At 39.4% G+C, this 23,902-nt stretch overlaps 1 protein-coding gene across 1 annotated transcript; it reads left to right on the forward strand.

Moving 5' to 3' along the window:
• Positions 1-6,062: 6,062 nt before the first annotated feature.
• LOC100772802 (membrane-spanning 4-domains subfamily A member 13-like) lies at positions 6,063-23,130 on the forward strand. Its single transcript, XM_035441582.1, has 5 exons — positions 6,063-6,116; positions 7,657-7,806; positions 8,889-8,945; positions 12,941-13,057; positions 23,020-23,130. Exons 1-5 carry the CDS (start codon positions 6,063-6,065, stop codon positions 23,128-23,130), a joined length of 489 nt encoding a protein of 162 aa, XP_035297473.1.
• The last annotated feature ends 772 nt before the right edge of the window (positions 23,131-23,902 follow it).

The following is a 23,902-nucleotide window of genomic DNA, read 5'->3' on the forward strand; positions in this document are numbered from 1 at the left end:
ATTAAAACCTGGGGTTTAAGAGATTGATGAGGCATCTCAGGCAGTTCTTATTTTAGCAGAAGAACAAGCAGCTAAGAAATCATAACTATGAGCAATTTTCGTATTAAGAGTCATATAAAAACTGGGAGTATGACAGAACAGAGAATGCTCTTTCTGGTGTAAAGATGATAATATTTTGTGAAAACTCCAATCAAGAGATTAGTATTTGGGGGGGTCTTGAAAGGTGGGAGGACATTTCAAATGAAAGAACTAGAGTGGCAATTCATCTACAGAAGAGGAAGGGGAGAGGGGAGGAGAGGGGGAAGAGGAAGAAGAAGACAGAAAAGAAGAAGCAAGCCGGCATTGGTGGCGCATGCCTTTAATCTCAGCACTCGGGAGGCAGAGGCAGGCGGATCTCTGTGAGTTCGAGACCAGTCTGGTCTACAGAGTGAGTTCCAGGATAGGCTCCAAAGCCACAGAGAAACCCTATCTCAAAAAACCAAGAAAAGAAAGAAAGAGAGAGAGAGAGAGAGAGAGAGAGAGAGAGAGAGAGAGAGAGAGGAGGAAGGAAGGAAGGAAGGAAGGAAGGAAGGAAGGAAGGAGCAAGAGTAGGAGGAAGGTGAAGAAGAGGGAGGAAAGGAAGAAAACAGAAAAGAGGAGAGAGGTGAAGGAAGAGGGGGAGAAGAAGGAAGAGGAGGAAGAAAAGAGAAGGAAGACTGAGAATGTCATCCATGACCACAATACATTTGACCATATTACCCCCCTGCTCACTACTCCATGGTTCTCTTCCTTATATCCTCCTCTCAAATTCATATCCTCTGTTTTTAAAAATGTATAACCTACTGAGTTCAACTAGTGTTACCCAGATATACATAGGTGTGGGGCTGACCACTAGAGCATAAGCAACCTACCAGTGCCCCCATCCCTGATAAAATTGTCTCTCTCTCTCCCCAAACAGATGTTGGCTGCCTGTATCTTCTCAAGTAGGAGTAGAGCCCTGTGAACCTTTCAGCCATTCATTCCGAAATGTTGGCAGGTTTGGTCTTGTGAGTCTTAACACAGGTTACCACAGACATAGAAAGGTCATGGGTACAACATTGCTGTTATGCCTAAAAGCCACTGTTTTGCAGCAATTCTCCTGATTCTGTGTGGACAAGGGAAAGCCCAGGAGGTCTCAACCCTACGCAGAGAACTACAGGCAACTAAGGAATCCAATACCAAATGGTCAGCCCTAAAAACACACATACAAGTAAGAGTGCACACACTGAGCAGGTTATATTTAGGAACACACATACACACACACACACACACACACACACACACACACTTAGGAACATATGTGTATGTGTACATATATGCATGTAACAACAATTAATTTAAAAAGAGGCTATGACAGACTTTGTTGACTCCTCAAGGAAGGCCGTATCCCATATGAGGAGTGGATTGGGGCAAGGGGAAGAGGGGAGACGGGGGCAGGAAAAGGGAAGGGGGAGGGAACTGGGGTTGTTATATAAAATTAAAAATAATAATTTTTAAATAAAATTTTAAAAGATTCCATGAATTTTAAAGAGAACAGGAGGGTTTTGAGAAAGGAAATGGGGAAATGGTGTAATTATATTATAATCTCAAAAATAAAAGAGACAAAGAAAATGAAGAAATTGAGGCCAAACAAACAAACAAGTCATTAGAAAGGTTGGAAAACCTGAAAGAAGGGAGTGGTCTACAAGACCATGGAAGACAGAAAACAGCCTTATTTATTAGATTATACTAAAAACCCATGTATATATATTTAAATTGTCCCAGTAGCCACACAAAGAGAGTAAATAGAAATATATGTGCTTAATTTTGTTAACACAGTCTAACTAAATAAATCAAAAATACCTAGATGGTGCAAGTAAAAATAATCAGTGACATACTTTATAATTGTTTAATCATATGGAGTCTTCAGAATTGTGTGTGCATGTTGTACCTTAAACATATGTCAATCCAAGCCAACTACATGACAAATGCTCCATAGCCATATATAGCTACTTGTTTGTTAAGTTGTGGGGGTCCAGAAACTTCCATAAAAGTCATAAAACCTGTACCCTCCATTCTCATACCCAAGAGCTCCTGGTTCCAGAAAGTGAGCAGGCTTTTTGCAAAGGAGTTCCTCCAGAGGCAAATTCAGTAATGGGCCAAGAAAGCTGAGGCTGTACAAGGGTCTGTGCATGACAAAACGGATATTCCAGAGATCACAGTTGGAGGTCTTGTTGCTCCTTTGTTATCTCAATTGGCTTTGGGTTTCCATCACTTCACAGTCGGCCCATCGTTACATACTCGTTATTTTATCTTAAAACGATTCCCTTGCTCTACTCTACAGTGATACATTATTTATGATTTATTAAAGGTTGCCTGGGGATTCAGAAAGCAAAGCTGCCTCAAGCTGTAGAGATCAGGCAGTGGTGGTACACACCTTTAATCCCAGGACTCAGGAGAAAGGCAGATAGATCTCTGAGTCCAAGACCAAGATTCACTCTAACCTAGAGTGAATCAGAGCTCATACCTTTAATCCCAGGATTTGAGAGTTATAAAAGGTAGAGCCATTCAGTCTGACAGTCAGTCTCTAGCCACATAGCAGTCTGGGTGAATCTGAGGAGCAGTGAAATAGGGAGCAGTTTGAGGGTTGCCCCTTTGGTCTGAGCTGAGGTAGAGGTAAAAGCTAGTGGATGACTGCTTTGATTTTCTGATCTTCAGCTAGATCCCTGATATCTGTCTCTGGGTCTTTTATTTACTATGCTACAGTACTCCCTCTGTACATGATTATTAAAACCAAAGTTCCAGAGGTCGGGATGTATTATCTCCAAATTGTCACCTCTTGTTTTCCCTTGATTCCACTCTATGTCGAGTCTGGCCTCCACCTGTCCTTTGAGTATCTGTTTCAATGACAGCAGTCACCTCCATATTGCAAAATCCAGCAAACAAATATACAATCCTCGGAAGATTTAGGCATCATTTTACATTTTCTCCTAGAGTTCTAGCATCTGCAGGGACCTCTTTCTGTATGTTCCTTACCTCCTAAGCCTGCCCCTTACCTCCTAAGGCCTCTCCTTATCTCCTAAGCCTGCCCCTTACCTCCTAAGCCCTCTCCTTACTTCCTAAACCTGCTCCTCACCTCCTAAGTTGGGTTCTATTTGTCTGACCTCCTAACATTAAAATGGATCATCTCTCACTCAGGCCATAATGGCACACACCTTTAATGCCAGCACTCAGAAGGCAGAGGCAGGCAGATCTCTGTGAATTGGAGGCCAGCCTGGTCTACAAAGCTACACAGAGAAACCCTGTCTCTAAAAATAAAAAAATAAAATAAAATAAAAATAAAAAGGGATCATGTCTCATCTCAGCAAGTAAATTCCACTTCTTACTCCCAGTAAATAGTGCCATTCATATGTATCCTCAAAAGTACTTTGTCCCATGAATTATATAATCCACAAAATACCTGATACTAGAAGCCTCAACAAATTGCCTGTGAGGAACACTCCTTTAGTTAGCAGGCAAGCAAATCGGCTTTGCTTTTGAGACTCACTATAGTCTGAGTTGGAGTGAATGACCTTTCATTTACTTACTTCTACTGGGTGCCAGACATAGTACCCTTTCACTACACATTCAGTGGGTGGGGACCCATATCATAAATAACACTTGGCCTCAAAAACATGACTATCAAGTTAGGATTCTCTAATACGCATTATTTAGGACTAGATTACAGCAGTAGCTTTTTCCATAGTTAATTTATTTTTTGTTTGGTTGATAGTTTCATATTATCTATAATGGATTTTAGTCATTGTATCCCCCCCCCATTCCTCTCAGCTTCCTCCGGATCCCTTCTCAACGAGTTCCCCTCCAGCCTCCATCTCCATGTCTCTCTCTCTCTCTCTCTCTCTCTCTCTCTCTCTCTCTCTCTCTCTCTCTCTCTCTCTCTCTCTCTCTCTCTGTGTGTGTGTGTGTGTGTGTGTGTGTGTGTGTGTTGCCCATTGAGTTTAGTTAGAGTTTCTTGTCCCAGGGTGGATGACAGATTCGTGCAATATAGTGTCCTTCCAGAGTCTAGAATCTAGACTTTGAGGAGACTCACTATAGAAAGACTTGCTTCTATCTGTCTACTGGAAAAGAGCAGGAGGCATTTGCTCGGTAGGGAAGGACAGAGCAGAGAATCGGCCAGGAGTTGGGCTCAGGCATTCTGCAGGTTAAAGGCTAGAGTGTGCTCACCACGGAGAAGTAAAGAGTGTCCACACTAGACTCCCTCCCGCTGGCCCCATCCCTAACCCCATCTTTATCTGTGGGCCTTGAAGGCTGGGTGGAACCTCCACAGGCCGGCAGAATGCCCGTCTGCGTGGCCCTCCTCGCGTGGAGCCTTTCGCGGTTGCTCTGGGACACAACCGCAGCAGCCAGCAGCGTTGGATCCACAAGAGGTAATGAGGGACACACGGAGATAGCATCGCCACTGAGGCAGGTGTTGTCTGCATGAATCCCAGAGCAGGAAGATCTAGACCTAAAGGAAACCCCTGAAGGATTGCCTCCTTCTACCCTTAGGATCATGACAGCGTAGGGAAACCATGACCTTTGAACAGACCACATTAATGACTGGCGTTGGACACTACTTACTGGTGAGTTTTAATTGTGTACTAGCTTTTTTCCTCCCCAATACAACCCTACAGGGGATTCTTGTCGCTGATAAGAGACTTTGATGGAGTTCATTTCATTTTTAAAAGGTCACCTCGTAACGGGTAAGTTTTTAACTCAAGCATCTTCTAAAATTCTTTTTGCTGTGCCTTTGTGTATTTTCTCCTTGTAAAATGTCAATGGCACATTAGTATGGCAACTGAAACCAGAGTTTGTGGCTTATTTGAGGAGAAGGAAAAGTTTGTAAATGAAAGATCTAAAGACAATATGCTGAATTTTAGATATGACTATACACAGTGGTAGCAGGAAAAGGGAAAAGATTGGTCAGACATTAGAGACTGGGATGGCTGTGGGGGTTAAGGGGTAGGGATGGGGAGGAGGATTGTCAAAGCCATGTCTAACTAGAAAGCCACTCAAAAAATGTACTAATCTTTTGGCTGAAAAGAAAACATTATCTCCTATTTCCTTTAACAAAATTAAAACGAGTATTTATATAATATATATGCAGCCAGACTTCCAAAATAATGAAATTAAGAGGTTGAAGATGGTCAAAAGGTGATTTATTCTGTTCTTTTTCCATCTCTGATTTTCTCTGGATGCCCAAAGTTTTGTCCACGCCAGTTCTGTCCTTTAGAATGGGTACAACCTAATAACACCATGGCTTCTAGCATTTACATCTTCTCAATCAAACTCTGCCAGATCATCAGAGAAAGAGTTTTTCCTGTGACCCCCCCCCAACTAAGTGACTTAGATATCCACCTTTATTCAGACCAGCTAGGATCAAAGAACAATTGTCATGGGTATTAAATACAGAAGCTGGTTCTGGGGCCTGTGACTCCTACAAAATAGGAACAGTTGCCCTCCCTATCAATGCTGGAAATGATGAGTTATCCTTGTCTTGCATAGTGAACACCCCTGCCCACGGTTGTCTTGTTCACTAACTTAAGAAGCCTACCTATAATATTCTAGGCCTTCTCTGCACCTAGTGTGACACAGATCCTTCCACTCAGGTACCCCTGACATATACTTGAACTTAGATGGCACCGATGGTAAGTAATAGACTAAATCAAAGCTATCAAGAGTCTAAACTTCCTGATGCTGCAACTCGAGCATATGAGTGGGTACTAGATGGACTGATGTGATTGGAGCAGCTATCATTAGGTACTTACCAAACTTAACTCAAATTTGATACATGAGCAAAACTTACTGGGAGACAAAAAAAAATAGTTTTATCAAGATACTACTAGTCTGGTGCAAAAGCATTTGTTAGGGAACAATCAAGTATCTTTTAAAAAATGAACTGGATTCTCCCTCAGGAATTCCCCCTTACGAATCTTACTCAAGAGAAAAAGAATAATCGCTAACTGACTTAATTTATATTGATTTTTGTCCACATTTTTCATAGGAGATATCCTCATATCCCTCTGATGAACATGCCACAGAATCGTCTATGGGTAAAAAAGGAACTGAGGTTGTTGGGGGTAAGAACAAAAGGCCGCTTGAGTGAGTAAGTCAACTGTGAGAGGGTTGCCACTCCTTAACACATGAGGTAGGAGACCTGAACCACCTCTGTATCTACTGTGAATTCTTCAAAAGGAGGCGAATCAGTTACAATGGCTTCTGATGGTGACATGGCATCAAAACATATACTGAGTCTGGACATGGAGAAAAAATATTCTTTTTTTTTTTAACCATCTATCAGTTATTTCAATCCCAAGATGAGCGAATTGCCCGAAGAAGCTGCAAACTACAAATTATGAACAGTGGCTGGTTACAAAGGTGCTATGCTGTTCACATTACCTCACAGACACACCACTGTTTGCAATCCGGTCCACCACACACATTGGCTGTGCAATTGTGCACTGCCCATTCATACTGCTGAATGAAAGAGCCAGGTTAAAAGTTAAACACAAAGAATTAAAAATTAGGTGAAAAAAATCCTAAACAATCAATACATGCATACAAAGACACACAGACACACAAACACACACACACACACACACACACACACACACACACACACACACACACGTGGGCACAGGGGATCTAGAAATACATATATTGAAGAAACCATATATAACACTTGTATTTTAAAAATGACTAAATACTAATGAAAAATTCAAATTAGGTTACATGAATAAAAAGACACATTCATGGATTACAAAGCTCAACATAGTAAAAAATGTTAGTTCTCCTTAAATTGACATATGGGTTTGGCATAATTCCTATTAAAATCCTAACAAGACCCGTAGATAACTATAAATTACCAAAGATTATGTGGTAAGGAGAAGAAACAAAAACAACTAAAGCAAGGTAGTAGAAATCACACTAGTTGATTTTTAAAATACTGTCTGCCTACAGTCAAGATTTTTTTTTTTAAATAAGAGCAAAACACACACTTCAAAACTAGACTCTACAGATACAGCCAACTGATCTGGGGAACAGGAATTGTTTATTTGTGTTTTGGGTAAGATGTCTGTGTGGCACAGGGGGGACTCAAACTACTAATCCTGCTTCCTCAGTCCACCAAAGACCATTGCAGGTATGAACCATAAGTTGTTTTGTTTTGTTTTTTGTTTTTCATAAAAGAACTCAATGGGTAGTTTCACAGAAGAATAACAAATAGAGATCAAGTGGAAATAGAAACAATGAGCCTTAATAGACTCCCAACCTTTTGAGAAATTAGATGAATATTTAAAAAGCTATGAGAAACAGATGCATAATCACCAGGAGTTACGGGTGTCAGTGGGAAAGTTACAAGAAAAGGTGGAATTTTGAGATATCTCTGTAGTGACAGGATAGGTCTGTGACTTGATTATGGTTGATAAAACATGACAAAACAGCCTAGAACAATAGACAGAGCATCATAGCACAGTTGATGTCCTCATTCTAAAGTTCTGTAAACTGTCACTATCATGGTAGAGCACCACCTTTCTTCTTCATCCTGGCATCTGTCTTGAGGTTGTTCCTTTTTAGAAGTTAGCTGGAACCATGACTAAGAATGGTATCCTTTTCTTTCAGTCTATACAACTGATGACTAGCCTGATCATACAGAGCCTGGGATACTACTGGACATTCCTATATTTCTCTCAAAGTCTTGTGTTTGGAATAGGAAGTGAGTATTTCCCTGTCATTGGAACTTCAGGATACTCACTGTGGTCCTCTTTGCTTGTGAGTAACATCATCTCTGATAGCAACTACTAATGTATTCCTTACATTTCATGGATCCTGATCCAAGCAATGTGTCCTAGAGAATACACAATCCCTGTTCCTTGTGAAACCATCCCCACATCTGAAAAAAGACAGTAACAATATGTTTTTAAAACCTTTAGTTTATTACCTAAAATATTCTTCCATAATAATATTCTACATTGTTAAATATTTGGTACATTATGAAAAAACTATTTTCTTAGCTGTAATATTACTTCATAATAAAAATCTGCATGGCTAAAGAGACATTTGATGCATTACCAAAAAAAAAACTAGTTTCTTTTTTAAATTTTGTTTTAATTTAAATTAGAAACAATCTTGTTTTACATGTCAATCCTAATTCCTTTTCCCTCCCCTCATTCCCTGCCTCCCACAGGCCCTCTATCTCATCCTTTCTGCTCCTTACTGAGGGTGTAGGGTAAGGCCTTCCATGGGAGATCTTCAAAGTCTGTCACATCTTTTGGAGAAGGGCCTAGCCGCCCCCTCACCACCATGTGTCTAGGCTGAGAGAGTATCCCTCTATGTGGAATGGGATCCCAAAGTCCATTGGTACACTAGGGATAAATACTGATCTACTACCAGAGGCCCCATAGACTGCCCAGGCCTCCTAACTGACATCCAGGTTCAGGGGGTCTGGGTCGGTAAAAACCTAGTTTCTTACCCATAATATTCTTTCATAATAATATGAGTCTACATTCTAAAACAGCTATTTGATACATTTGCAACCATAATAATAAACACAAGAAGCGTATACGGAAGACAAAATCTGTTTGATTCAAATCAGCTATGCAAATGAGATGCTAAAGTCATTTCAAGATGCCCCTGGATCCCATTCCTATTATAATTGTAGCATTAGTGTTTAGAATTTTCATAGATTTCACCTCTGTAAATGTAAATCTTGAACTATTTCTTGAGTTGTTTTCTTAGTAGTCCCCACTAAGGAACTAAAATGATATCCCTCATGTTACAGAATTCTAGAATTATCTTGAAGCTCACATATAGGCATAATGACTGGGTATTAACAAATGTGGTTTTGCTTCCAGTATAGCATATCAGGAAGTTTTTCAATAGTATTACAGAGGAGGCCTTCAAATAACATGGTAAGTCTCAGAGCAGCTCTGAAAAGCTTTTGTTGTCAGTGAAAGTATGAAATTTTAAAAGACTAAATAAAAACTTCAAAAAGAAAAAGTCAGTGAGGACTCAGCATGGCCTCTGAGTGAGTAGGTATCTACCCAGAAGCCATGGGAGGGGGGTGTTATTTAAAGTATGAGAAATATAACATCCATCCAAAGAAAGTCGGGGTGGTTATGTTATCTCAGACAATGAAAGTACCGAAATAGCATGATTGCTATACATGACTATTCAAACAAGTTAAATGGTGGTAAAGGCCGTATTTCCTAATACTTAACAAACCTAATCTCCAAACAATAAGAAATGAGGGCCAGGGTTATGTGCAAGCAAAACGACCTGAGTTCAGATCCCCAGAATCCACATCAATGCTGCCCATGATAAAGTACATCTGTAATTTCAATGATTTACAAGATGGGAATCAGAGACAATAGAATCCCCAGAAGCTCCCAGGCTGTAATTACAAACAACAACAACAACAACAAAAGGCTCTGGTTCATAGTAGATGAGGACAGACACCTGAAATTTTCCTCTAACCCCCATATTTGCACAATGCCAAATATACATGTCCCCCACAGGTACAAGGGAGATTATTTATAATGACATAGAATTTAGCCTCAATTTTAAAAGAGTGCAATGTGGCATATAAACATAATTTTAGAGATGTATTTTGTGTTATTTGTACAAAACTCTCACAAAAAAAAATCTAGGAAGGGAGCTTCCTCAACTTGGCAAGTTGACATGCAAAAAGAAATCTATTTTCCTACATAGCAGTGTGAGACTGAACACTTACCTCTGAGGTTAGATTTTATTGTCAGTTGACACAGCCTGGAGTTCCATGGGAAGATGAAACCTCAGTTGAAGAGTTCCATCAGGTTAGCCCATGGCCACGTGTTGGCCCATTTTCTTGACTGTTAATTGATGTAAGAGCACCCAGCCTACTGTGGGTGATGCCATACCTAGGCAACTTAGACTGGGCTGTATAAGAAAGCTAGCTAAGCCAGCCAGAGGGAGCAATCCAGTAAGCAGTGTTCCTCCATGGTTCCTGCTTCAATGTTTCTACTTTGAGTTCCAGTCTTGGCTTCTCTCTGTGATGGACAGTGAGATGATACAAACTCTTTTTTCCCCAAATTGCTTTTGGTGGTGGTGTTTATCACAGCAACAGAAAGCAAACTAAAACAGCCAGAAACCATGTATATGTGTATGACGCCATGTATTGTATAGTGTAATAAGTCAAGGAAAAAAAGACATAAAGACCTTCAAGATTAGAAACTCAGGATATGTGCTTCATCTGCAGACATATGAAACATGCTAAAACATTCTACAACACACAACGAAATCTCTTAAAATCTAGAATTAATTAGTAAACTAAATTATCAGTGTTGCAGAATACAAGTTGCCTATAGGAAAAAAAAACAATTGGATGTCTGTGTAATTTGTTGGTACACTTACCTGTTAAGGGAATCACATTGTTCCTAGTACTGAACACTTTCAAATAAAGCTACTACGAACACTTCCACAAGTCTTGTTTCAGACATATTTCTTGTTCCTCTTATAACAGATATTTATCATTTTTAAAAGAAACTACCAAACTGTTTCCCATAGTATTTATGCCTATTGCATTTCTGAATCACCACTCAACAGACTAGAAGCCTGTTCTTGTTTGTTGTATTCAGATAACTTTGTCCAGAAAAACTCTATGTGTAAAAACCACTTCTCCAAGGGATCTTAAAATACAGTTGCTTATTAAACCTCTTTTTCTAATAAAAAATGATGGTTCCGGAATTGTCACTTTTCAGCACGTATTTCAGCTTTAAGGAGTGAAATATGTTAAGTTACAACTAACCAAACAATAATGTTGGATTTTTAGGGTGTAAAAATAAACTAATGAATGTTTTAGTTTGGTTGCATTTCCTTTTGTCTAGTGATATTTTTGTTATACTTTGAAATTTTCATATATGCATACAGTATATTTTAATCATATCTCCCCCAAACATGACCCCTCTCTGACTCCTCCCATGACACCCCTCTCAACCCATTTCCCCCCAACTTCATGTCCTCTATTATTATTATTTATTATTATTATTATTATTATTATTATTATTATTATTACTATCTACCCGAATCCAGTTATCCAATTAGTACTAACCATGTGTAGACAGATGTGAAGTCATCCACTGAGGTGTGGGCAATCTGCCAGAAGCCACAACCCTAAAGAAAAGTGCTCTCACTCCCTCAGCAATCACCCACTGCCAGTAGTTCTCTGCTATGGGTGAAACCTTAGGAGCCCTTCTCCAAATTTTAGAGTTATGACTGCTTTTTCTAGTGTAGTTTCTATATAGGCAACCACGGTACTCTAAGTTGGTAAATGCAACATTCATGTCCAGAAGACATCATTTCTCTTCTCTCCTTATCCTCTAGCTCTTATATTCTTTCTGCTCCCTTTTCCAATATGTCCCCTAAGTGCCCTTGGTAGGGAGAGCTTGATAAAGGCAATCCATCTACAGCTGAGCACTCACAGTCATTTGTCTCAACAGCTTTACCAGTTATGAGTCTCTGCATTAACCATTACTCACTACAAAAAGCTTCTTTGAACAAGGGTGAAATCAGCATTAATCTATGGGTATAAACATGAACATTTAGAAGGCAGTTTGACAAACTAACCGTTTAATGAAAGAAACAAAAATCAGTAGGTACCCCACTATGGCCTATGATATCACCAGCCATACACTTCTGATGAGGTTTACAATACCAGACATGGAATCCATGCTATGGAACAGGCCTCAAAACTAATCAGAAAGCAGTTGGCTACTCCTGTACTAGTCATACCACTATTGCTCCAGTGAGCATAGTGTGCCTGGCATATTGGTACTACAGAATGCAGTGTCCAGGGCTGAATAAGACCATTATTATCTGTGCTGCATAATGCATAGTGCATAACACCATTCAGCATATGAAAGCCAGTCTGTAGAGAGACAGTTTCCTGGGATGTCTGAGACAGAATTCTTCATAGCCTTTATTGGTTTTCTTTCTGTAAGGGAGTGCAGAATAAATAAATCAACTAACTGACATCATTGAACAACATATAACAGTTTACATGAAGATGATTTGCTCTTTGAGATAGGTTTCAGAACCCAATGGTTCAAATTGTCATACTTGCTATCTAACTTTATTAACTGGAGAGAAATTATTGTGAATATGGAGAAGGAAATAAGTATAAAATGTTCCTTTTTAATACCAATATTAAATGATATATAACCTCCCTGGCATCGTATATGGATAACACACAATTATTCAACAACGTTATAAAGCATGAATTGCCTGAAGTGTGTAGCCTGACAATCATACCTACATGTAGCCTGGGGAATGACTTCCAACAGTAGTAACTCCCTACATCATCAAGAAAATCCCTTCATATTGAGCTAGATAGCACCCCTGTATGCCCAAGAAAATTCGCCGAATTTTACTTTCCTGCTGTCCAAGACCATAGCAGTCTCCTAGAATATTAGATCTCTGGTAATATAAAGATGTGTGGTATTGTGAATTTGTCAATACCATGGGTATATTTTTTATATTCTAGTTACAGTTAGTATGTACTTGATTTTCTTCTACAGTCTAAAAAATATCTAATGTACAGCCCAGTTCTTTTCAGTCTCTTTATTAATTCAGCACCGAATAGGCATTCAATCAGTTATCTGTAGAGAAATAAATACATGCATATACTATCAAAGGCTTTATCACAAATAGAGAAATAAATACATATGCATCATATTTAAAGTTTTATTATCCCCCAAATAGTTTGGTCCTGATAGGAGCCTAACCAATATGCAGTTCTGACAACCTTTTTGGTGATCTCACTATTCCAGAAAGATTAGAGTCTCTATAGTTTTTCTACAAGAATACACTTGCCAGAGATGAATGTGGAATAATTTCCAATGACTGGACAATGCTTTTTAATCTGTTCCAGCTGATCTGGACTATGACGATGAACATCTTAAGCATCTTTGCAACATTAATAGGTGTGTTCCTAATATCATTTGAACTGATCCTGACTTCAAAGTTAAAAACTCCTCTGTGGCAATATGTAAGTACTGGGTTTCTGAGGGAATTTCTTCCTGATTTTAGAATTAATGCCTTCAGTGAGGATCAAAATATTCAAGTATTAGTCAGATCACCAAGAGTCCTCTTCTCGGTTTACTCTCAGGCATACCTGCCTGCTAATTAGCGTGATACAAGCTACATGTTACAGTTCAAAGCCATCCCAAGAAAACCCACAAAACACCTAACCAGGCTCATAGAAACTAACAGAGTCTGAACCAACAACTAGGGGGCCTGCATGTGACTAACCTAGGCCCTCTACATATATGTGACAGTTGTCTATTTGTGGTACTCCCTAACCATGGGAGCAGAGTCTGTACCTAATGATTTGGCTGGCTCTTGGGAACACATTCCTCATACTGGATTGCCCTGCCCAGACTAAATACAAGGGGATATGCTTAGCCTTACAGCTTGATATGCCATGGGAGGCCTGCCACTTTCAGAAACAGAGGAGGAGTGGTCTGGGGAGTGAGGGGAGTTGGGGGAGGGAATAGAAGAATAAGAGGGAGGTAAAACATGGTCAAGTTGCAACATTAATTAAATTAAAAAATAAGACAGTGGTGTAGTCTACAGAGTGAAGCTTATTTCTACAATAGATGTTTGGAAGGCTCATATACTAGGGTCCATGTGCACAATGCCATGTGAACATTTTTGTGATTTTGCATCTGTCTGTTAGAGGGTCTATGCAGAATTATTTAAGGCTGTTTGTGTTTGTGTATCTGTGGTCCCATGTAGGTGGGACGATGAACATAGGCACACTTAGTCACTTAGGTTTGTTGGTGTGAAGAGAAAAGAGGATGAGGACAGAGAAGGAAGAAATTCTGAGCAAATTATGTAAAAATTTGAAGTCATGGTATTGAATTCCTGTCTATGGACTACTGTCTATGTCCAGGTTTGTCTAAGGACATAGACAGGGCTTTATAGCAGCCAAAACAGATGGGCCTTAAACCAATACCTAGAAACCACATTTTAAAAATTGATGTTATTAGATGTTGCTTGTATCTAACTTTCTAACCTAATTAAGAAAGCTCTCCTTACTTCAACATACAAGAGTTATGGTAAATAGACTAGTTCCGAAGTATATAAGGGTTTGTAATACATTGTTACTTTTTTCTTATTTCTGTGTGTCATCGAACAAAACTTTAAAATAAATAAATACAAATATAGAAAGAAGCCTATGTATCTCTGACTCAATAGAGAAGCAAGCTTTGAAATGTTCAGCTATTCGCTCAAAGTCATGGGTCTAGTCACCTAAAGAGCATTTATGCTGAACAGGGCTAAATTCCAAGTCACCTCACCACAGTAAATAGAGTCTTAACAGAAATCAATTCAGTAGCATATGAGAAGACCGTTTTATTGATAAGGGAAATGCAGTTCTCCGTTACTATCATTTACTGAATAATAAATAAGTCCTATTACACCAAACCTCAAAAGAAAATGTACCACAATTTTATCTTCTCCAGAGGCTCATTATCCTTAAGAAAATATGCTGGTTCTACCCACAACAACAAAGAAAAAATACAATGATTACCATTATGCTTTTTTGCAGAAATGTATCAACTCACCATCCTCAATAACTCTTAGTTATCATGTGATCAAATTTATCCATAAATTTTCAGCTGTTGAGGGTATAGGATACAGTAAACAATTTATCTTTTCATTTTTCTGCTGCCTACAATGTAGCTATATAATTTTTAGCATTAAAAAGTAAGGAGTTCATAAAATGTTCTAATCAGGCACTAGGGAAATGTCCAGAGATCTACAAGGATGACACCAACTAACCATCTAAGCAACAATGGAGTGGCTAACTTAAATGCCCTCCCCTGATAATGAGATTGAAGACTAACTTATATGCATCCTCCGGGTGGATTTCCTTCCATTTGTTCTAGAGCTTTTAGTAGTGATGTCAATTTCCTGGTGTGACTATTCTTTAGTTTCTTCATGTGAGCACTTAGAGCTATGAAATTTCCACTTATTACTGTTTTCAAAGTGTCCCATAAGTTTGGGTATGTTGTGTCTTCATTTTCATTGAATTCTAGGAAGTCTTTAATTTCTTTCTTATTTCTTCCTTGGCCCAGGAATTGTGCAATTGCGTGTTGTCCAATTTCCATGAGTTGGTAGGTTTTCTGCAATTTGTGTTGTTGATGAATTCTAACTTTAAAACATGGTGGTCTGCTAAGACACGGGGCTTATTCCAATTTTTTGTACCTGTTGATGTTTGCTATGTTGCCAAGTATGTGGTCGATTTCAGAGAAGGTTCCTTGTGGTGATGAAAAGAAGGTATATTCTTTTGTGTTTGGATGGACTGTTCTATAGATGTCTGTTAATCCCAATTGGGTTATTACTTCTGTTAGTTCCTTTGTCTCTTTGTTAAGTTTCTGTCTGGTGGTCCTGTCCAGTGTTGAGAGTGGGGTGTTGAAGACTCCCATTATAACTGTGTGAGGTCTTATGTGTGATTTGAGTTTTAATAATGTTTCTTTTACCAACATGGGTGCCTTTGTATTTGGGGCATAGATGTTCAGAATTGAGACTTTTCCTGATGGGTTTTTCCTGTGATTAATATAAAATGACTTTCTTCATCTCTTTTGGTTGATTTTAGTTTGAAGTCTAATTTGTTAGATACTAGAATAGCTACCCCAGCTTGTTTCTTGGGTCCATTTGATTGGACGATCTTCTCCCAACCCTTTACTCTGAGGTAATGTCTGTCTTTGAAGTTGAGGTGTGCTTCTTGTATGTAGCAGAAGGATGAATTCTGCCTTTGTATCCATTCTGTTAGCCTGTGTGTGTGTGTGTGTGTGTGTGTGTGTGTGTGTGTGTTGGTTTTTTTTTTTTTGCAGATTTTTTTAAAATTGGAATTAGAAACAAGATTATTTTACATGACAATCCCAGTTCCCTTCTCCCTCCCATCTTCCCTACCACCCCCCCCAACTAAAACCCTACCTATCACATATCCTTTCTGCTTCCCCTGGATGGTGAGGCCTTCCATAGGGTGTCATCAGAGTCTATCGTATCCTTTGGGATAGGGCCTAGGCCCACCCTCGTGTGTCTTGGCTCAAGGAGTATTCCTCAATGTGGAATGGGGTCCCAAAGTCCACACCTATGCTAGGGATAAGTTCTGAACTACTATAGGAGGTCCCGTAGATTTCCGAGGTTTCCTCACTGAAACCCATGTTCCTGGCATCTGTATCAGTCCCATGCTGGTGTCTCAGCTATCAGTCTGCAGAGCAAGAGTTCCCCGATGTTCAGGTCAGTTGTTTCTGTGGGTTTCACCAGCCTGTTCTGGAACCCTGTGGTCTTCACTCGTCCTTCTCTGCATCTGGATTCCAGTTCAGATCGGTGATTAGTTGTGTGTGTCTGCTTCCACCACCTGCTGGATGAGGGCTATCGAGTGGCATGTAAGTCAGTCATCAATCTCATTATCAGGAGGGGTATTTAAGGCAGCCTCTCCTCTGTTGGTTAGATTGTTAGCTGGTGTCATCTTTGTAGATCTCCAGACATTTCCCTAGTGCCCGATTTCTCTGTAAACCTAAAATGTCTCCCTCTATTATGGTATCTCCATTCTCGTTATCTTCTATTCTTCCCCTGACTCAACCTTTCTGCTCCCTCATGTCCTCTGCATCTTCTTCTCCCCTTCTCATTCTCCTAGCTCCCTCCTCCCACTTCCCAAGCTCTCAATTTGCTCAGGGGATCTTGTCCCTTTCCCCTTCTCCAGGGGACCATGTATGTCTCACTTAGGGTCCTCCTTGTTTACTAGCTTCTCTGGCAGTGTTGGATTGTAGGCTGGTAATCCTTTACTCTATGTCTAAAATCCACATATGAGTGAGTACATACCATGTTTGTCTTTTTGTGATTGGGTTACCTCACTCAGAATGGTTTCTTCTAGTTCCATCCATTTTCCTGAAAATTTCAAGACTCCATTGTTTTTTTTCCACTGAGTAGTACTCCATTGTGTAAATGTACCACATTTTCTCTATCCATTCTTCAGTTGAGGGGCATCTGGGCTGCTTCCAGTTTCTGGCTATTACAAATAGTGCTGCTATGAACATCCTTGAACAAATGTCCTTATTGTATGAATGTGCTTCTTTTGTGTATAGGCCCTAAGAGTGGAATTGCTGGATCTTGTGGTAGACTCATTCCCATTTTCTTGAGGAGTTGCCATAATGATTTCCAAAGTGGCTGTACAAGTTGGCATTCCCACCAGCAGTGGAAAAGTGTTCCCCTTTCTCCACATCCTCTCCAGCATAAACTGTCATTGGTGTTTTTTTATTTTGGCCATTCTGACAGGAGTAAGATGGTATCTCAGAGTTGTTTTGGTTTGCATTTTCCTGATGGCTAAGGATGTTGAGGAATATAGGTTTTTGAAGTATGACCTGATGATTCTTTGGATTTCCTCTGTGTCTGATGTTATGTGCCCTGTTTCATTCATGATTTTATTGATTTGCATGTTCACTCTCTGCTGTTTGGTAAGACTGGATAAAGGTTTGTCTAACTTGTTGATTTTCTCGAAGAACCAATTCTTTGTTTCATTGATTCTTTATATTGTTCTCCTATTTTCCATTTTATTGATTTCAGTCCTCAATTTGATTATTTCCTGGTGTCTGCTCCTCCGGGGTGTATTGGCTTCTTTGTGTTCTAAAGCTTTCAGTTGTGCTGCTATTTCTCTAGTGTGATTATTTTGTTTCTTCATGTGGGCACTTAGCGCTATGAACTTTCCTTTTAGCACTGAATTCAAAGTGTTCCATAGGTTTGGGTATGTTGTGTCGGCATTCTCATTGAATTCTAGGAAATCTTTAATTTCTTTCTCGACCCAGGAATTGTGCAATTGGGTGTTACTTAATTTCCATGAGTTTGTAGGTTTTCTACAGTTCGTGTTGTTGTTGAATTCGAACTTTAAAGCATGGTGGTCTGATAAGATACAGGGGGTTATTTCAATTTTTTTTTTGTACCTGTTGAGGTTTGCTATGTTGCCAAGTATGTGGCGCTGAGAAGAATGTGAATTGTTTTGTATTTGGATGAAATGTTCTATAGATATCTGTTAAGTCCAATTGTGCATAACTTCTATTAGTTCCTTTGTTTCTTTGTTAAGATTCTGTCTGGTGTTCCTGTCCAGTGGTGAGAGTGGGGTGTTGAAGTCTCCCACTATAAGTGTGTGCGATTTTATGTGTGATTTGAGTCTTAGCAATGTTTCTTTTACAAATGTGGATACCTTTGTATTTGGGGCATAAATGTTCAGAACTGAAACTTCCTCTTGATGGATTTCTCCTGTGATGAGTAGGAAGTGACCTCCTTCATCTCTTTTGATTGATTTTAGTTTAAAGTCCAATTTGTTGGATATTAGGATTGCTAACCCCACTTTTTTATTGGTTCCATTTGATGGAAAAAAATCTTTTCCCAACTTTTAATTCTTAGGTACTGTCTGTCTTTGAAATTGAGGTTTCTTGTATGCAGAAGAAGGATGGATGCTGTCTTCTTATCCATTATGCTATCCTGTGTCTTTTTATAGGCGAGTTAAGACCATTAATGCTGAGGGATATTAATGACCATTGATTGTTCATTCTTGTTTGTTTTTGATTTGGTGATGTTGGGGAAATTATGTGTGGGATTCTATCCCTTTTTCCTTTTGGGTGTTGGTAAAGTGGTATTATCTATTGCCTATATTTTTCTGATTGTAGTTAACTTCCTTGGGTTGTAGTTTTCCTTCCAGAACTTTCTGTAGGGCTGGATTTGTGAATATGTATTGTTTGAATCTAGTTTTGTCATGGAATATCTTGTTTTTTCCATCTGTATTGATTGAAAGCTTTGCTGAGTATAGTAGTTCATGGTCTCTTAGAGTAGGTAGAATATCTATCCAGGACCTTCTGGCTTTCAGAGTTTCCATGGAAAAGTCAGGTGTGACCTTTGCTGCTCTTAATATTTTCTCTTTGTTCTGTATGTTTGGTGTTCTGATTATTATGTGACGAGGAGACCTTTTTTTGGTTCAGTCTATTTGGTGTTCTGTAGGCTTCTTGAATTTTCATTGGTATGTCTTTCTTTAGGTTGGGAAAGTTTTCTTCTATGATTTTGTTGAATATGTTTTCGGCACCCTTGAGTTGGATTTCTTCACCTTCTTCAATAACTAGTATTCTTAGGTTTGGCCTTTTCACAGTATCCCATATTTCCTCGATATTTTGTGTTAGGGATTTTTTGGACTTAAGATTTTCTTTGGTCGATGAATCTATTTCTCCTAATGTATCTTCAACGCCTGAGATTCTCTCTTCCATCTCTTATATTCTGTTGGTTATGCTTGTGTCTGTAGTTCCTGATCATTTACCCAGCTTTTCTGTTTCCAGCATTCCCTCAGATTGTCCTTTCTTTATAGTCTCTATTTCAATTTTTAGGTCTTGAACTGTTTCCTCGAGAGATTTGTTGATATCTTGTATTTTTTTGGTTTGTTTTTTCTTCCATTTCCAAAGGGATTTTCTCATGTCCTCTTTGAGGTCCTCTGTCATTTTCATGAAGATGTTTTTAAGGTCATTCTCTTCTGCTTCATCTGCATTGTGATGTTCAGGTCTTGCTGGTGTATGGTTCCTAGTCTCCGGTGGTGTCATATTGGGTTTTCTGTTGTTGAATGTGCTTTTACATTGTCCTCTTCTCATCCTTTCTTCTGCTGGGTGTAGCAGGAGTCTCTTCCTCTCCTGGTGGGTAGGGGACTAAGGTTCCCTTCTGGTAGATGCAAACAGATCCAATACTCTGATGTCTGTCCTCTTCTCATGGATGGAGGTGGCACTGTTACCGGGGCCTTGGAAGTGTCCAGGTGTGCCAAATCCCGCTTTGGAGCTCAGATCTGGTGAACAGACCCCTGGTGTCAGATGTCTCTGAGCAGGGCCACCGAACTGGAACCAGAAATCACCTCTGGCTTACCTGGGCCAGTGCATGGAGGCAGAACTGTTACTGGGGCCTCAGCAATGTCCGGGTGTTTTGGATCCCACTGCAGAGTTCAGATCCTCTCTCTCATTCTGTGTGTGTGTGTGTGTGTGTGTGTGTGTGTGTGTGTGTGTGTGTGTGTGTGTGTGTGTGTGTGTGTGTATAGGCGAGTTAAGACCATTAAGGACCATTGAATGCTTATTCTTGTTTGTTTTTGATTTGTTGTTGGAGATGGTATTGTGCGTGGATTTACCCTTCTTTTTCTTTTGACTATTGGTAAAGTGGGATTATCTATTGCCCATGTTTTTGTGAGTGTAAACTTCCTTAGGTTGGAGTTTTCCTTTCAGTACTTTCTGTAGGACTGGATTAGTGGCTATGTATTGTTTAAATCTGGTTTTGTGGTGGAATATCTTATTTTCTCCATCTATAGTGATTGAAAGCTTTGCTGGATATAGTAGTCTGGGCTGTCATCCGTGATCTCTTAGTGTTTGTAAAATATCTATCCAGGTCCCTCTAGCTTTCAGAGTTTCCATGGAGAAGTCTGGTGTAATTCTGATAGGTTTGCCTTTATATGTTACTTGGCTTTTTTCCTTTGCTACTCCTTGTACTTTTTTCTTTATTATGTACGGTTGGTGTTTTAATTATTATGTGGCGAGGGGACTTTCTTTTGTGGTCCGCTCTATTTGGCGTTCTGTAGGCTTCTTGTATTTTCATTGGTATGTCTTTCTTTAGGTTGGGAAAGTTTTCTTCTATGATTTTGTTGAATATGTTTTCAGCGCCTTTGAGTTGGATTTCTTCACCTTCTTCTATACCTATTATTCTTAGGTTTGGCTTTTTCACAGTATCCCATATTTCCTCGATATTTTGTGTTAGGGACTTTTTGGACTTAAGATTTTCTTTGGTTGATGAATCTATTTCTCCTAATGTATATTCAACACCTGAGATTCTCTCTTCCATCTCTTGTATTCTGTTGGTTATGCTTGCATCTGTAGTTCCTGATTGTTTACCCATTTTTTTCTAATTCCAGAATTCCCTCAGTCTGTGGGGTCTTTTGGTTTTGTTTGTTTGTTTTTTGTTTTGTTTTTGTTTGTTTGTTTGTTTATTTTTTGACTCTATCTCAGCTTTCAAACCTTGCACTGTTTGAATTGTTTCTAGCAATTTTTGGTTTGTCCTTTCTTCCATTTCTCTGAAGGATTTTCTCATTTCCTCTTAGGGTCCCCATCATCTGCATGGAGTTGTTTTTAAGTTGCTGTCTTCTGCTTCATCTGTGTTGGGATGTTCAGGTCTTGCTTGTGTCCCTAGCCTCTGGTGGTATCATATTGGTTTTTCTCTTGTTGGATGTGTTCTTATATTGTCATCTTCCCATCTCTTCTTCCAGTGGGTGCAGGTGTCTTCCTCTCCTGGTATGTACAGGTCCAAGGTTCTCTTCTGGTGGGTGCAAGAGGGTCTGATACTCTGGTAGGTCTCAAGGTGGGTGCAGGCTGGTCTGAGGCACTGACACTCCAGATGGGTGGGAGTGGGACTAGCACAGAGATGTCAGCCATCTTGGGGTTGCTTGGTCCTCAGGGGCCGAGTCGACCTGCCTGCAGACCCCAGGCCAGGAGTTCCCAGAGTGGGCAGGTGGAAGTTGGGCCCAAGGTAGAGGCCAAAGCAGCTCACCTCTGCCCTGAGTCGGGAGTGGGAGTAGCCCAGCGATCTCAGCAGAGTCAGAGTTGCTTCGAAATATAGGTTCTTAAGGCATGTTTTTATGGTTTTGAATTTTGCTGCAAAGTGTTTTAATGTGTCTTTTAATTTCTGTTTTATTAAGCATTCTCCATCTTTCTTTTGCTTAATTTGACTAAGGGTTTGTCAATCTATTTTAAAGAACCAACTCTCTGCTTTAGTGATTCTTTGTATTAGTTTTTTACTTGTTTGTTTATTTATTATTTCCTTAATTTCAGTCCTGATATGGGGTATTCCTAGCTACTGTTTGGGAATTTGTATTCTTCTTGTTTTTCCAAGGCTTTAAAGTGAATTACCGAATTGTTAACTTGAGGTAATATTTTTTAATGTAGGCACCACGTGCTGTATGTAAGCTTTCCTTTTAGGATTGTCATCATCGTGTTCCATTGACTTTTATCTATTATGTTTTTACTTTCATTCAATTCTAGGAATGGTTTTTACTTCCTTCTTGATTTCTTCAGTGACACAATTATTTAAAAATACATAGTTTAATCTCCATGAGTTGATATACTTCTTTCTGTTGATACCTAGCTTTATCCCTTTATGGTCAAATAGAACACAGGATTTTATCTCAACTTTCTTATATTTGTTGAAATTTATTTTGTTTCATAATATGTTATATATTTTTAGAAAGTTCTATGGGCTGTTAATAAAAAAATGTATATTGTTTAGTGTTTGGATGAAATGTTCTGTAGACATTAGGTCTGTTTGACATCTCACCATCACTGAGTAGCAAGAAACATTGCCTAAGAATTAGAATGTAAAAGTTGGGCTGGAGAGATGGCTCAGCTGTTAAAGGCTAGGCTCACAACCAAAAATAGAATGTGAGAGTTAAAAGATGGGGAGGAATTCTGTCAAGTGTCATGTTCTGAACATGATATGGTTATCATAAAGAACTCAGAGCATCTGTGATTACCTGCACAGTATCTATACAAGACCAAGCCAACTAAAATTCTGGCATAGACAGAGTAGATGAACACCAGGCCCCAACCTTTTTTAAGGAGCTATTGAATTGCCAAAGGGAAGAAGAATCATACTTCTGTAAGGATATGGCCACAAGTCCAGTGGATGGCTCCACACATATACATACATGGGCTATCAAAAAAAAGCCACGAAATGGGGAGGGGAATCACAGGTTGGCACAAGAGGAGTTGGAGGAAGAAATGGGAGTAGATAATATATCTTTCTCTCTCTCTCTCTCTCTCTCTCTCTCTCTCTCTGTGTGTGTGTGTGTGTGTGTGTGTGTGTGTGTGTGTGTGTGTGTGTGAAATTCTCAAAAGTAAAAAGATTAAGTAAAACTGTATGTTTTCTTTTGGGATACAGCGAAGTGCTAGGATGCTTACACAATATCTCTTCCTGTTCACTATGCTGGAGTTGTTAATGGCAGCCATAGTAACTGAGTGGACCTACAAAGCAAGACAAACAGAAGAATAAAATAGTGAGTCTATCATTTCTCCTTTAGTGAACAGAAGCTACTAACTTCTGTGAGGTATCCTGTCCAAATAACTTAGAAAGAATTAAGCATCAATAGTGTCATCTCTAAACTGTGGGTAGAGTAGGTGAATACGTTTTGCAGGACTAAACAGCTCTTTCTATAATTGAAGCTAAATAAATTACCCTATCTGAAGTAAGCGTAGCTGAGGAGATAGCTCAGCAGTAGAGGACTCGGTAGGATTTGTGAGAGTCTCTGTTTGATACCTAGAAGCAGCACTAAAAAGAAGTCGGGTGGGTAACTTGGGTTAGAGGACAGTGATAGAAACACTGGTGCCGGGTTTTATATTCAGCACTACTTGATTGACCGTAGTTCCCACCATCCACCCCCACAAACACTGTGTCCCAGCTTCATCACTTGATTCTTACTCCGTGAATACACCTTGTTCAGTGCACTATCTTAATTTGTAGATGGAATTCCTTAAGGAATCTCTGTCTGAAATTAATGTGATAAAATTAAAAAGGGAGAAGACATTATCAGATGCATTTCTTCTTAGATTTTCCCCTTTATCTTGCCTCAGAAGCTACCTCTGAGAGTACTTATATCTCAATCACTGTTTGCCTTTCAATAAATTTTCCTCGGATAACTTGGTGAAATATGGGGTTGAAATTCACCTAAATGCATAGCACTCATAAACTTTAAAAACATATGGCTGAGACTGAAGTAATGGCTCAGTGGTTAAGAGCATTTAATGCTCTTGCAGATGATCCAGGT

This window comes from Cricetulus griseus, chromosome 3 (assembly GCF_003668045.3).
Source record: "Cricetulus griseus strain 17A/GY chromosome 3, alternate assembly CriGri-PICRH-1.0, whole genome shotgun sequence".
Lineage (NCBI taxonomy): Eukaryota > Metazoa > Chordata > Mammalia > Rodentia > Cricetidae > Cricetulus > Cricetulus griseus.

What these genes read in the sequence shown, in the direction of transcription:
- LOC100772802 (XM_035441582.1), top strand. Translation starts at nt 6,063, where the DNA reads ATGAACATGCCACAGAATCGTCTATGGGTAAAAAAGGAACTGAGGTTG. An exon ending in AGGAACTGAGGTTGTTGGGG is followed by an intron (nt 6,117 to 7,656) that starts GTAAGAACAAAA and finishes CTTTTCTTTCAG; the next exon opens with TCTATACAACTGATGACTAG. An exon ending in AAACTCCTCTGTGGCAATAT is followed by an intron (nt 13,058 to 23,019) that starts GTAAGTACTGGG and finishes TTTGGGATACAG; the next exon opens with CGAAGTGCTAGGATGCTTAC.